At 39.8% G+C, this 15,761-nt stretch overlaps 1 protein-coding gene across 1 annotated transcript in view; it reads left to right on the top strand.

Annotated features, from left to right (window-relative positions):
* Window positions 1–15,761, top strand: part of DTNBP1 (dystrobrevin binding protein 1) — a 116,254-nt gene that overhangs the window by 42,705 nt on the left and 57,788 nt on the right. The window contains exon 7 of the mRNA XM_082639767.1: window positions 10,338–10,360. Within this exon, the coding sequence (XP_082495893.1) occupies window positions 10,338–10,360 (23 nt within the window). The remainder of the gene's footprint in view (window positions 1–10,337; window positions 10,361–15,761) is intronic.

Genomic DNA, 15,761 nt, shown 5'->3' on the forward strand with positions numbered 1-15,761 from the left:
AATGTAGATCAAAAAATATATTTCCAATAATAAATTATGTAGAATATTTACTATTCAGAGATGTCTTATTTACATTTTAAGCTTCTTCTTACTTTTATTCAATCCAGAGGTTATCAAAACTGGGAATATTATGAAGGCTAGTGTCAGTAAATGGAAAAAAGTGAATAAATATATGCATTGGCATATTATTTAGAAATAATGGAGGTAAATACCGGAAGAAATCTCTAGAAGAGTTGAATGTAGCTGCTTGTGAAAAGCAGGACAGAAAGGTGGGGAGAACTGAGCTGAGGAACTAATCTGCTTCATCATAAATCCTTGTGGGTACTGTTTGACTTAAGGAATGTACATGTACTATTTTGATAAACATAAAAATTGAATTTAGAAATTTTTTATTAGCTACAACATTCCCTGAAGTGTTTTACAGGAACAGTGGACTGAGAAGGTAGCCACTGACATTCCATGATCAAATAAGTTCCAGAAACACTTTACCCTGTATTTGCCTCATGGAACTTTGTAGTACATGTCAGTTTATTAAGGGTTCTGAGAATTCCTATAGTAGAGAAATTTGACTCAGCATTTCACAACTTACTTGCTTACAGAACCAATTCATCTCTAATACATATTAAAATTCTGTGACTTGATATCCTATATTACACCATTTGAAAAACTTTCAAAGACCCCAAATTAAACATTTTATTATGTGGTCCACAAGGGAAGAGTTTCTTAGAAATAAGCCTCTTTCCTCTTTAACAAGGGGCCCTACAAACTAAACTAATGATTTTTCTTTTCTTGCTCTGAAGAAGATAATGTGTAATACAAAGCTTGGGGGTGTGTGTGTGTGTATTACAGTGTACCCACTCTGTAGCTTTCCGGAAACTCTGGGTCAGACAACTAGATGGGGATGGAGAGAGTGGGAGAATGAAGGATAATTTCTCACACACCTCCAGTGCTAATCGTGTCTGATAGGCTCCGATGCACTTTCTCATTCTGCTCCCATCAGAGACTGGGGAGCGGGCAGGCAGCGATTGTTGGAGCTGGGGAGGAGATTGAGTTACATGAAATTGTGTTACTGCTTAGGGGCCAGCATCAAGGCCAGGGTCTTCTTTTTTTTGACTGTTGCATTGGAATAAGTGGAATCCATCCCAGATGTTGATATCAGCGCATCTGTAGTTGAGAACGGATATACGATATTTTGTCATATATTTGATAGAAGTCCCCGGCACAGAATAAATTCCTGCCTCCTGTGAAAGGAGGGATGTGAGCCATCCCAACAGTAATGTGGCTTACTATGGCAGATTCTCAGTGTGGGCAGAGGGAAACATAGAGCTTCAGAACACTCCTAGGGGTGTATCTACCCTTGAAAAACATTTGAATAGATGGTTTAACCTAAGTATTTCTGCACTGAAAAAGGACATCCTACTTCAGCTGGTTATCTAATGAAAGTGACATATAAGCAACTGTATAATTGTAGGGGAAAGATACCCATAAATAGCTTTTCTAATAACTCTTCTGCATATAAAGTGATATTGCTATTACTGATAGCTTTTATGGGCAGGAATAGACACTGCCTTGATCAATAGTAAAACATGGTATAGTGGATGAAATATGGCTGTAGGCAAAGACAAGTACTGGTACCAGTAGTTAGGTTGTCATATGGTTCAGAAGATGAGTTAGCCATACAACTGTAACTCCTAGATGCCTTGCATAGGTTTTCATAACCAATAGGGAATACATTTTTCATCAAGTAAGAAGCGTTAATATTGAATATATGAGCCAAAATAAAGAACCTAAGACCATTTACATTGTCTAGCTAGCAGTTAGAGAAATGGACTTGAGATTCGGGAGTCAGCTAGCATTTGTAGTCATGGGTGTGGGGAGAAATAGATGATAAATGTGTACATGATTTTATTTATTTTTAACTTACTTATTTGTTGGGTTGTTTGGCTGTGCTGGGTCTTAGTTGTGGCACGTGGGATCTAGTTCCCTGACCAGGGATCGAACCTGGGCCCCCCTGCATTGGGAGTGCGGAGTCCTGGCCGCTGGACCGCCAGGGAAGTCCCTGTACATGATTTAAAAAAAGGATAATTTCAGACAATTATATTGAAGAAAATAAAACAGAATAACATTATAGAGGTGGGGAGGGTTGCTTCGCTGGGGTGAGCAGGGAAGGCCCTTCCTGGAGGACACGTGAGAGCTGAGACCTGAGTAAGGAGGCAGCCACACAGGGATGGAGGATGACACCCTTCCAAGCAGAGGAGCAACAGATACATTTAGAAGAATGAAGTGGAGCTAAAAAGAAATTCAGCTTTCTAAAGTTGTCATCTTTTCAGTACCACCATAATATTCCTTAGAATGATTATTGAGATTCTTTCATAATAATTTAGTTAAAGTTATATGTGAGTGATTTAATTAAAATATTTCTTACTTCCAGACTTTTGGATCCTTTGTTTTCCCCTTCAATATGCAGCATACCATCAGAATTTCTCTGAAAATAGCTACATCTTGAAGAACAGTGTGATTTTAGTATTTCAGCTTAATTATAAATGACTCATAATTTTAACACCGTCTTCCATTGGACTTGAAATCTGCTTTGGGGCATACTAAACTCTAGAAGCATTTTTCACTGATTCATTTAGACTTTGAAACTTAATTGTCATCTCTTAGAAACTCTCTCCTGTGAGTGGGGGGCACTGCTTCTGTTGATAAGATTCAGTGCCCAGGCATATTTTGAGAAAGTCATTATTCCTTTTGCTTTATGTATTACAGCTAATGCTAGGGAACTATGCTCTTCTTTGTGTTTTATTTTTATGTTAATGTGGACTGTAGACTAAGTTTAGAAAATCTTTAAAGCAAAGCATAACAGATTTATTTGAGATGTTATCTTTAGTAGTGTTTGACCAGCTTATGTTCTAGAGAATAACCCACCAAACTCCTGAGCTTCAAGAACTGACTGTCCACTAGACAGGCTGTGGGCCACGGGTCTGACCTGTTCTTCCGTTTCAGAGAGTTGAGGATGGTGTGCCTGGGAGACATGCCACAGGCCTGGCTTTGCTGAGAATAGAACAGAAGAAACCAGTGGCATTCTCCAAGGTGAACAACAGAGAAGAAGGTCCAACAGAGATAGGCAGAAAGGCAATAACTAGCTCCCGAGGTTCTGCATGGAGATCCGTTTGGGTGCTGAATGGAAAGTAGATCAGGAGAGCTTTCCTTCAGGCAGTGCTTTTACAGAAAGGATCCTCCCAAGCTGGAATAACAGGGACCAGACTTACTCTCCCACCTGATGCAGCCAAAAAACAGACAAAATAAATGAAATAACACTTTGGAAGACATTGGGCAAAGACGAGAAGTGATCTCCTTGATCGATAGGAAACAGGTGGAACGAGCCCTGTGGTTTCCCCAGCATCCTGCCTTGAGCGTTTCCAGGCTAAGTGCAGGGAGGGGCCCAGGTAGAGCCTGGCAGACTCTCTGAACTGAAGAACAGCTGAGCGCCTGGGGACCCAAGGCAGCCAGAATTTACAGGACACAGTACCAGGGAGAGAGGATGCCAAAAATCTGCAGAAAACTCCCCTGAATATTCAGCAGAGGACCGGTAATTCATGTGAGGAAACCACCTGAGGCAGGAGGAGAATATCATCCAAAAGGGTCGGTTAGCAGTGCCCGGTGCTCACATCCTCACACTGTGCCTGAGCCCAGCGGCCAGACTGAGGAAGCTTAGAATTCCTGGGGTACCAGGCAGAGCACGCAGGAGCGTGTCCTTCAGCAGGGGTACAGTTAGCCCTTGACTGAGCCCTGTTCCAGACCTTAACTAATCATAAAATCAAGCATCAAAAAGATCAAACTGTTTCCAAATAAGTTAACTGTATCCCAGAACAAAGCTGAGGAATATTTGTAGAAATACAAGAATATCTAATAGCCAACAAGGTAGATCATTCTAACAGGTTGCTTGTGAATGGACAAGATGCATGGCACACTGAAGTTAAAGTATTGTTCTAGAGAAGGATCGTATACAGGTTGTGTGATATTAAGACTCATGGGGACCAAATCCATGATGCACTTTAAATATTTAACCTGTATTTTTCTTCTTAGGTCTTTAGGTAACTAAGCCCATTGACACATCAGTCCTTATTTACCTGGCCTCTTGAAACTGTCCTTTTTTTTACTTCTATAACACTCATATCCTAAATTTTCTTCTCTACTGTAGGTTAGTGTCTAGTTGCCATTGTAGATGCTTTAGTTCTGTTATTCTCTTGGGTTCTGTTCTTGGTTGTTGCCACCTCCCATTCTACGTATTAAAAATATCTTGTTCTATAACACATGCCCCTCCACGGTACCTGTGTAAGGAGCAAATGACAGCAGGGACTTCTAAGATACAGTTTTGTGAAAATTACCTCAAGCAGGTATGCCAGCTCTCCCCCAGCCCCACCTTCATCCACTTTCTGCCCTCTTAATCACAAACTCACCAAGTGCATAAGGGTACACATTTTCATAACTGTAGAATGCTAAGAAACAAAAGATTGGGTAATAGTGAACAGTAGCCGGTCTTTTGTGAAAGAGGTCCTGTAAGATCTTTCCTGTGAATTTTCCTGTCCATCAGCCATAACAAAGGGACGCTCTTCTACTGTGTTCAATACAGAAGGTATTGCTGATCGTACTTTTAAAAAAATTTCCCCTAAACATTTTCAAATACGAAGAAAAATGTGAGAGTTGATTTTGCACTTCACATTTTGAATGTGGTATTTTGCCATAGAGAATCATTGTGTTCGGTTTTTATCATGGATTTGTCCTGGGGAAGCAGTTTAGTGTTTAGAGAAAGTGTGCTTCCATCTGTGAGATGATTGTGTTTATGGAGACATTTATCCAGTGGTTCCAATCTATTAAGTTTGCATCTGTGGGTCTGATTTAGTTGATTTCTATACGTATACAGATTTAATATACTTCTTGCAACACTACATAGATTTAGTTATTAATGTGATGCTTTTTTCTTTCTTTTTTTTCCTGCCCTCATAACTCAACCCCTGTAGAGAAAATGATTAAATAGCAGTTTCGCCCTTTGGAAATAATAGATTTTTGAGTCTGGTGTTATTTGGTGAATGTTTTAGTTTCAGGGTTATGCTAAATTTTGTGACGGCCTTTGCTGAATTGAGTACAATTTAAAATATGGTAAAACCTAAAGGAAGGCATTTCAATTCTTCTTATTTGATCTTCTGAAAATATTATTAAACTTTGAAAAAGAAGAAACTCAGATTTTTGAAATTGCAAGAGGCAAACACACTGTTATCAGATGAGAGACTATGTGGTCAAACTTCTTTATAAAGAATAAAATCCTCCCAAGTCATAGCAAAAGCTTCTTTGAAGAAGCATGTATTCTTGGTCATTCTGCAGCCACAGTACTTGATAATCATGACTTGCTGAGCATCTGTTGTGTCTGACTCTGTGCACATGTGTGATCAGGGCGGATGAGACATGATCTCTGCACTGCGGGATCTCTGCAGTGTAATTGTAGAGATGATACCTGCATGGAGATCACTGCATTACAAGGCAGTGCACCAGGTGTTATAAAACTGATGGACCTGAGTGCTATAGGAGTTGAGGTAAGGGGAGATTGCCATTTGAGTGTGAAGGATATCTTCATGGAAAAGGTGAACTTGGATAAGAGTTTGCTGAGTAGCCAGAACTTAGAACTCCTGGTCACCTATGCTTTTTCATTTGGTTAGCTGCGAGTATGATGTAATAATGGTCAAGAGTGAAGCATCTGCCATGTTTTCAATCAGTCTTACCTGTCATCATCAGTTATACTTTCCCTCAAAACTCAGTTCAATCCTGGCTCCTCCAGGAAGCCTTTCCCGGCAACCCACAGTGTGTGAGTTGCTCCCTCCTCTGTATTCCTAGAAAATCCTCAGCATGGCTGGCATTGTCAGAGCACTAATCTATGACGTCAGTTTCTAACTGTTGCTTTACTTCGGTCTCCTCTCACTAAAGTTCCTTGAGGTTATGGAACGTGTAGAACCCAACCTGAGCATTATTCCTACTGCTATTCCTAACATTATTCCTAGTGTCTAAGGCTCAGTACATTTTTTGTTAAATGAATGATCAAAGATTACATTCAGTATGAGAAAATGAATATTTATCCAAGGCACGATATTTATCATCATGACAGTAGTGACAATGGGGAAAAATGGATTCAGGATATGTTTTGAGATAGAATTAATAGGATATATTGATGGATTAGATGTGGCGAAGGAGGGAGATGGATAAACCAAAGCTTGAGGAACTTGGTAATGGCATGAGTTGAAATGAGGGAGACTGAAGGAAGAACAGGCTCTTTTTTTTTTTTAATTTATTTATTTTTGGCTGCCATTGGGTCTTCGTTGCTGTGCGCGGGCTTTCTCTAGTTGCGGTGAGCAGGGTCTACTCTTTGTTGCGGTGTGCGGGCTTCTCATTGCGGTGGCTTCTCTTGTTGCGGAGCAGGGGCTCTAGGTGCACGGGCTTCAGCAGTTGTGGCACGTGGGCTCAGTAGTTGTGGCTCGCGGGCTCTAGAGCACAGGCTTAGTAGTTGTGGCACATGGGCTTAGTTGCTCCGCGGCTTGTGGGATCTTTCCAGACCAGGGCTCGAACCTGTGTCCCCTGCATTGGCAGATGGATTCTTAACCACTGTGCCACCAGGGAAGCCCAAACAGGCTCTCTTACAGGTATTGTTGGGAAGCCTGCTCCACTTTGAGCAGAGCTCTCAAATAGGCAGTTGCATTTGCTTCTGGAGCTCAAAGAAGAGATCAAGACAGGAAGTATAAATCAGGAAGTCAGTATGTGGATGGTATTTAAGGCTGCATAGCTGAATGAATTGCCTTGTGAGAGAATGTAAGTTATGCAGAGGGCCCAGGACCAGGCTGGCAGAGCTCCAGCATCTAGTGGTCTGGAGGGGGTAGAGAAGTAGCAGGAGGAGCTGAGGGAGAAGGAGAAAAACTAGAGAAAACTTTCTCAAGGAATCAAATTCTGCTGAGGGATTCGGATGAAAACTGAGAGTGAGCATTGCCTTCGGCAGCTTGGTGATTGCTGGTGACCCTCACTGTGCAGTGGTGGGGTCTGGAAGCCAAGCTGGAGTAGGTTCAGGACTGAACGGGCAGTGGGGGAGCTGAATCCCTGAGTGGGTTTCAGGGGATGGGAGTCATGTCTTTCAGCATCACCAGCCTTAGGTTTCCTACCTTCCAGATTATTTCATTAAGTTCCAAACTGAACTCATGCACTGCCCTCCAAAATCTGCTCCTCTTCCTAAGTTTTCTGTTAACGAATTCCCTTTCCTTCCAGTGATCCAGACTAGAACTCTCATGGTTATGTACTTATATGCCCATGTCATCAGTTGCCATGGTCTGTTGAGTCTTCTCCATGGCGTTTTTCAAATTGGACTTCCTCTCTTCATTGCCATTGCCACTTATGTTGCCCTTTCCAGGCACTAATTAGCTCTTCTTCAAACTCTTCTAATAGTTTCCTGAGTGCTCCCTGCTTTATTCTCCCCCTTGTTAGTACATCTATCCATCACAGCTAGAATGTTCTTCCCAAAGCACAGATTGGCTCAAGTTATGCTCCTGCTAAAAATAAAGCCAAATCCTTTTAGCCTCAGAATCTCTACCTCTTTAGCCTCATCTCCCACTACTTTCCCTTTGTTCAGCTGCTGTTCTGAATTATTTGTTCCTTCCTAAAGATAACCCACACCGTTCAGCCTCCACGGCTTCACTTTCACCGTTACCTCTGCTTGACGTGCCTTTCCCTCCCTTCTCTTATATCTTCTGTATTTCCAGATGCTGTTACCTCTGACGTTGTGGAGTTTGCCCTAAAAATTACAACACTTCAGGGCTTTCAGTGCTACTGATTTCCTTTATCAGTTCTTTAAAAGTTCTGTAGTACTGATTTTTACCTGAAACTACCGTTATCTGTACCACCACTACCTCAGCCAGTCTTCTTTTTTAGGAACTGGGTACAGGAGTGGATTACTTCCTGAAAGGAAGTTTCATGAACTGCCGTGGGTCATGACAGTCTGTAAACAGAGGTCTAGGGAGAGCACCCTGCTCACCTTTCCTCTTTTCTCATAGCAGCTTTCCATTGCTTTGATGAGGCAGCCAGAAGGTTGGAAGGTGGGCATGGTAAGCTTCCCTTCCACATGAAAGCTTCCCTCAGTTGGGCAATCAGTGACTCATTAATAAAGTAGACACTGGATTCTTCACTTTATGGTTTTTAGTATGCAGGGCGAGAGTAAGGGAAAAACAGTGTCTGAAATCATTACTCCAAGTTTCACCTTTTTAAAACAGGAGGTGCTTTTTTGAAATTTTGTTTACTGCTGCATGTTCTGAAAGAAGGAGGGCAGACACTATCTAAAGACTGTAATCAGAGAGAAAAGAATTACTTCTTAAAATACTGAACTGAGTGTTCCGTCATCTTGTCCACCCCTTGGTGGCCTTAGGGGATTGCTCACACGAGGGCATCAGGAAGAAGTAGATTGAAGGTGTCTCTTCAGGATGTTCTCTTACGATACATGTTGCCTTTCCGCTAGGCCTATTCTGGCTTTCACCCCATTAGTGGAGTATAAAGTGGGTTTTAGGCATGTTTCCTTTGTACCTAGTCTTTTAAGGATGAAGCTGGGCTATTGGCTCAAGGGAAACAATTGCACTCTTTGTTTTTAAATGATAGGGTTGAAAATAACATTCTTTTTTTCTTAGTTAATGAACTCTGGTGCTGGGGCAATATTATCATGAGTTGGTATTTTGAGAAAAAAAAGGGGTGAGATGACCTTCTGATTTAAGAACCTTCACTTGGCTGTTACAAGAATATTGGCTTTTCAGTGGCCCCTTGCCAGTTCCACCAGCCAGCTGTTCACTGTAGTCAACTGTTTTGGAACATGAAGGGTATTGCAATTAGCAGTGTGGAATACTGATTTGAGAATCTAAAATAGCTCTAGATTTTTAGTAAAATGTACATGCAAATAAAAAATAAATGTCTCATATTTTGAGTGGGATAACAAACCTTTACTAAATGAATTTGCCTCCTCAAAATTATTAGTACTGATAATGAGAAAAATATAATTACAAAATTATGAAGGAAAACATGAAAAAAACTTGCTTTTGACTTCTTTGTCAAAAATGTTTTGTATTGGGCTTCCCTGGTGGCGTGGTGGTTGAGAGTCCACCTGCCGATGCAGGGGACACAGGTTTGTGCCCCTGTCCGGGAAGATCCCACATGCCGCGGAGCGGCTGGGCCCATGAGCCATGGCCTCTGAGCCTGCGCGTCCGGAGCCTGTGCTCCGCAACGGGAGAGGCCACAACAGTGAGAGGCCCGCATACCGCAAAAAAAAAAAAAAAAAAGTTTTGTATTATGGGGACTTCCCTGGTGGCACAGTGGTTTAGAAGCCGCCTGCCAATGCAGGGGACACGGTTTCGAGCCCTAGTCCGGGAAGATTCCCACATGCCGTGGAGCAACTAAGCCCGCAAGCCACAACTACTGAAGCCCGCATGCCTAGAGCCTGTGAGCCACAACTACTGAGCCTGCATGCCACAATTACTGAAGCCCGCATGCCTAGAGCCCATGCTCTGTAACAAGAGAAGCCACTGCAGTGAGAAGCCTGCACACCACAACGAAGAGTAGCCCCCACTTGCCCCAGCTAGAGAAAGCTCATGCGCAGCAACAAAGACCCAACACAGCCAGAAATAAATGAATGAATGAATGAATAAATAAATAGATTTATTTTTTTTAATGTTTTGTTATATGATTGTTCATCTATTTTCCCTGGCTTTACATTTCCCCAGGAAACTGTGTTTCAGCATCGCTAATTGACACTGACAAAATTACAAACCAGAGGATTTCCTGGAGGCTTGGACCTTTTGTGTCAGGATGATCTGTGGACTTCAATCCTTTGATATATGCTCTCCCCTTTCATTTAAAAGTGGAAAACACTGCTCCTATTCTGGATGATTTTTAATTAAAGATTTTAAAATCTATTGTTTAATATTTATCAGTGGAGGGAAAATTGTTCAGTGCTTTTATAAACTGATTCTTACATATACTAGATGGTTCCTAGCTGGCATTAAAATGCTCTATGTCTATAAGTGTTTCAGTGTTTTAATAGTTTAAATTTTGGTAGAACTTTTTTGAGCCATTAATAGGGTAATAGCAGAAAAACTGAAAATAGTAGCTTTAGGCTAATTGTACTGGTAATTTCACTGAAGTATAATTGACATGTAAGCATCTAGAAATACCACTCTGGGCATTTGAAGTACTTAAAATTTTATAATCTAAGAGCAGTTTCCATTGGGAATAGATTAATAAATTTATATCTTTTTTTTTTCCTACAGGAAGGAACTTGAAACCTTCAAAGGTAATTTTGTGTTTAATTCTTCACTTTAAAGTAGATGAGAGTTAATTGACATCAGATGTTCTCTCTTGTTGATGATGAAAGAATGCATTCCTTTTTCTTTAAATCAGACAATTTACATCAGAAAATAAGTTTGCTTAATACTGTTTTCATAAGTTTTATTTAATCACAAGTGGTTTTGATATTCTTTTTTAGCTGTAACACATGTACCAAGTGAGAGTTTCTGCTAATGACATTATAAGTAATATGTTAGGAGACACAGCAGTAACTTTGAGGTTGTTGAGAATCATAGTGTTTTGGGTTTTTTTTTAACCATTTATTTATTTATTATTTGGCTGTGCAGGGTCAGGTCTTAGTTGTGGCACACAGGATCTTTAGTTGCAGTATGTGGACTCTTAGTTGTGGCATACGGGATCTAGTTCCCTGACCAGGGATTGAACCCGGGCCCCCTGCATTGGGAGCGTGGAGTCTTAGCCACTGGACCACCAGGGAAGTCCCAGAGAATCATAATTTAAGAAGATTCTGGTTTCTGTTGTGCTGAACCTGGGCCACATGGAGAGGCCGTGGTGATAAAGGCAGAGAGGTGGCCCTGCAGTTGACCCGGAGTCACATGAACCTCCTGCGAGGTTTTCAGTGCTGGGTCATGCTCTGCCACCATCTTGTAACTTTGGATACGTCTCTTTATCTTTTTCAGCCTTAGTTTCTCAATCTGTAAAATTACGAGTTTTGATGAAGCTTTGATGAACTATATTCTGAGATACTAAAAGTGCCCAGCATTGCTTTTTAATTTTAGGGAACTATTGTAGTTGGGCACTGAAGAATAATTCTTGGCCACATTGACCCTTACTGGTTATGGGGAAACACTTGTGAAAAATAGGGAAAACCACAAACTTTCCAACAGCTGAAAGCCCTTCCAATTTGCCACGTTTCAATTACTCGTTAGCAATTGAGTAGTGAAATTTCTTTTCTCAGAATTTCAGTAACCAAGAAGACTTTGAATTATTGCTTATTATGTTTCATATATAAGCTAGTATTGACTTTTAGAGTTACTGGTTAAAGATTTTCCAGTATATTATTTACAGTTGAATTGTTCATGTGTATGATTTATTTGGATGTGTTAGAGAAAATAAGTAACCTGCAAGGTAAAAGGTATAAAGGCTTATTCCTACTATGACTATAATCAGACAGACTTGTTTTGGCTGAGTTTCTATTTGACTGGCTACAGTTATAGTAAATGATTAAGTTCATGGCCAGTTTGTTGAGGGCCATGTTAAATGATCATGTGATGTATTATCATGGCTACATCATTATTCTTAATCAATTTGTGAACCACAACTCATGTACATTATTTTTCCTCACTGGTTTAAAATAAGATTTGAAACCCTCATAAAATATTATTTTCCCTCTCCTTCTTTTCTTTTAGTCTGCTAGCATCTTTTTATATCATGTTAGGAGAAGAAAGCAAGTTAATATTAAAAGACAGGCAGGAACACAGATTATGCAAAATGTCAACTTTGCTTGCATCTCAGTACTGAGGCTTTTTTTGTTTTTGTATGACAGTATTCACAGAAAAAAAGGAGACGAGCAGTTTGCAGAAGGTTAGATAGTGTTACATATTACCTGATAGAGTAACTCAATTTATGCTGAAATATCTTGTTTACACACACATCCCTAATTATGCACAATATTTAACAGCACATCCAACGCACCCACAGGCCAATTAAAGCTCTCAAATTTGAACAAACCCTAAACTGATTATTGTATCATATCTAGTTTTTTAAAGAACTAATATTCATTGAAATTTTTTTCCTCTTGAGTGTTAATTTTTGAACTTTTAAATTAAATTAAATTTATTTTTTTAAACAGGTTCTTATTAGTCATCCATTTTATACACATCAGTGTATACATGTCAATCCCAATCGCCCAATTCATCACACCACCACCCCGTGGCTTTCCCCCCTTGGTCTCCATACATTTGTTCTCTACATCTGTGTCTCAATTTCTGCCCTGCAAACCGGTTCATCTGTACCATTTTTATATGTTCCACATATATGCGTTAATATGTGATATTTATTTTTCTATGTCCGACTTACTTCACTCTGTATGACAGTCTCTGGGTCCACCCACGTCTCTACAAATGACCCAGTTTCGTTCCTTTTTATGGCTGAGTAATATTCCATTGTAGATATGTACCACATCTTCTTTATCCATTCATCTGTCGATGGACATTTAGGTTGCTTCCATGACCTGGCTATTGTAAATATTCCTGCAATGAACATTGGGGTGCATGTGTCTTTTTGAATTATGGTTTTCTCTGGGTATATGTGCCCAGTAGTGGGATTGCTGGGTCATATGGTAGTTCTACTTTTAGTTTTTTAAGGAACCTCCATACTGTTCTCCATAATGGCTGTATCAATTTACATTCCCACCAACAGTGCAAGAGGGTTCCCTTTTCTCTACACCCTCTCCAGCATTTGTTGTTTGTAGATTTTCTGATGATGCCCATTCTAACTGGTGTGAGGTGATACCTCACTGTGGTTTTGATTTGCATTTCTCTAATAATGAGTGATGTTGAGCAGCTTTTCATGTGCTTCTTGGCCACCTGTATTTTTTTTTTTTTTCCTTTTGTGGTACGCGGGTCTCTCACTGTTGTGGCCTCTCCCGCTGCGGAGCACAGGCTCCAGACGCGCAGGCTCAGCGGCCATGGCTCACGGGCCCAGCCGCTCCGCGGCATGTGGGATCCTCCTGAACCGGGGCACGAACCCACATCCCCTGCACCGGCAGGCGGACTCTCTACCACTGTGCCACCAGGGAAGCCCTGTATGTCTTTTTTGGAGAAATGTCTATTTAGGTATTCTGCCCATTTTTGGATTGGGTTGTTTGTTTTTTTAATATTGAGCTGTATGAGCTGTTTATATATTTTGGAGATTAATCCTTTGTCTGTTGATTTGTTTGCAAATATTTTCTCCCATTCTGAGGGTTGTCTTTTTGTCTTGTTTATGGTTTCCTTTGCTGTGCAAAAGCTTTTAAGTTTCATTAGATCCCATCTGTTTATTTTTGTTTTTATTTCCATTACTCTAGGAGGTGGATCAAAAAAGATCTTGCTGTGATTTATGTCAAAGAGTGTTCTTCCTATGTTTTCCTCTAAGAGTTTTATAGTATCCGGCCTCACATTTAGGTCTCTAATCCATTTGGAGTTTATTTTTGTGTATGCTGTTAGGGAGTGTTCTAATTTCATTCTTTTACATGTAGCTGTCCAGTTTTCCCAGCACCACTTATTGAGGAGACTGTCTTTTCTCCATTGTATATCCTTGCCTCCTTTGTCATAGATTAGTTGACCATAGGTGTGTGGGTTTATCTCTGGGCTTTCTGTCTTCTTCCATTGATCTATATTTCTGTTTTTGTGCCAGTACCATATTGTCTTGATTACCGTAACTTTGTAGTATAGTCTGAAGTCAGGGCCTCTGATTCCTCCAGCTCCGTTTTTTTTCCCTCAAGACTGCTTTGGCTATTCGGGGTCTTTTGTATCTCCAAACAAATTTTAAGACTTTTTTGTTCTAGTTCCGTTAAAAATGCCATTGGTAGTTTGATAGAGATTGCATTGAATCTGTAGATTGCTTTGGGTAGTATAGTCATTTTCACAATATTGCTTCTTCCATCCAAGAACATGGTATATCTCTCCATCTGTTGATATCATCTTTAATTTCTTTCATCAGTGTCTTTTCTGCATACAGGTCTTTTGTCTCCCTAGGTAAGTTTATTCCTAGGTATTTTATTCTTTTTTGTTGCAATGGTAAATGGGAGTGTTTTCTTAATTTCTCTTTCAGATTTTTCATCATTAGTGTATAGGAATGCAAAAGATTTCTGTGCAAAAATTTTGTATCCTGCAACTTCACCAGAATCATTGATTAGCTCTAGTAGTTTTCTGGTGGCACCTTTAGGATTCTCTATGTATAGTATCATGTCATCTGCAAACAGTGACAGTTTTACTTCTTCTTTTCCAATTTGTATTCCTTTTATTTCTTTTTCTTCTCTCATTGCCGTGACTAGGACTTCCAAAACTATGTTGAATAATAGTGGTGAGAGTGGACATCCTTGTCTTGTTCCTGATCTTAGAGGAAATGCTTTCAGTTTTTCACCATTGAGAATGACGTTTGCTGTGGGTTTGTCATATATGACCTTTATTATGTTGAGATAGGTTCCCTCTATGCCCACTTTCTGGAGAGTTTTTATCATAAATGGGTGTTGAATTTGGTCAAAAGCTTTTTCTGCATCTATTGAGATGATCATATGGTTTTTCTTCTTGAATTTGTTAATATTGGTGTATCACATTGATTGATTTGCATATATTGAAGAATCCTTGCATCCCTGGGATAAATCCCACTTGATCATGGTGTATGATCCTTTTAATGTGTTGTTGGATTCTTTTTGCTAGTATTTTCTTGGGGATTTTTGCATCTATATTCATCAGTGGTATTGGTCTGTAAGTTTCTTTTTTTGTAGTATCTTTGTCTGGTTTTGCTATCAGGGTGATGGCGGCCTCATAGAATGAGTTTGGGAGTGTTCCTTCCTCTGCAATTTTTTGGAAGAGTTTGAGAAGGGTGGGTGTTAGCTCTTCTCTAAATGTTTGATAGGATTCACCTGTGAAGCCATCTGGTCCTGGACTTTTGTTTGTTGGAAGATTTTTAATCACACTTTCAATTTCATTACTTGTGATTGGTCTGTTCATATTTTCTATTTCTTCCTCGTTCATTCTTGGAAGGTTATACCTTTCTAAGAATTTGTCCATTTCTTCCAGGTTGTCCATTTTATTGGCATAGAGTTGCTTGTAGTAGTCTCTTAGGATGCTTTGTATTTCTGTGGTGTCTGTTCTAACTTCTCCTTTTTCATTTCTAATTTAATTGATTTGAGTTTATCTTTATTGATTTTGTTTATCTTCTCAAAGAACCAGCTTTTAGTTTTATTGATCTTTGCTATTGTTTTCTTTGTTTCATTTATTTCTGCTCTGATCTTGGTGATTTCTTGCCTTCTGCTAACTTTGGGTTTTGTTTGTTCTTCTTTCTTTAGCCCCTTTAGGTGTAAGGTTAGATTGTGTATTTGAGATTTTTCTTGTTTCTTGAGGTAGGCTTGTATAGCTATAAACTTCCCTCTTAGAACTGCTTTTGCTGCATCCCATAGGTTTTGGATCATCGTGTTTTCATTGTCATTTGTCTCTAGGTATTTTTTTATTTTCTCCTTGATTTCTTCAGTGATCTGTTGGTTATTTAGTAACGTATTGTTTAGCCTTCATGTTTTTGTGATTTTTTACGGGTTTTTTTCCGTGTAATTGATTTCTAATCTCATAGCATTGTGGTCGGAAAAGATGCTTGGTATGATTTCAATTTTCTTAAATTTACTGAGGCTT

This window comes from Mesoplodon mirus (genome assembly GCF_964341445.2).
Source record: "Mesoplodon mirus genome assembly, chromosome: 12".
Lineage (NCBI taxonomy): Eukaryota > Metazoa > Chordata > Mammalia > Artiodactyla > Ziphiidae > Mesoplodon > Mesoplodon mirus.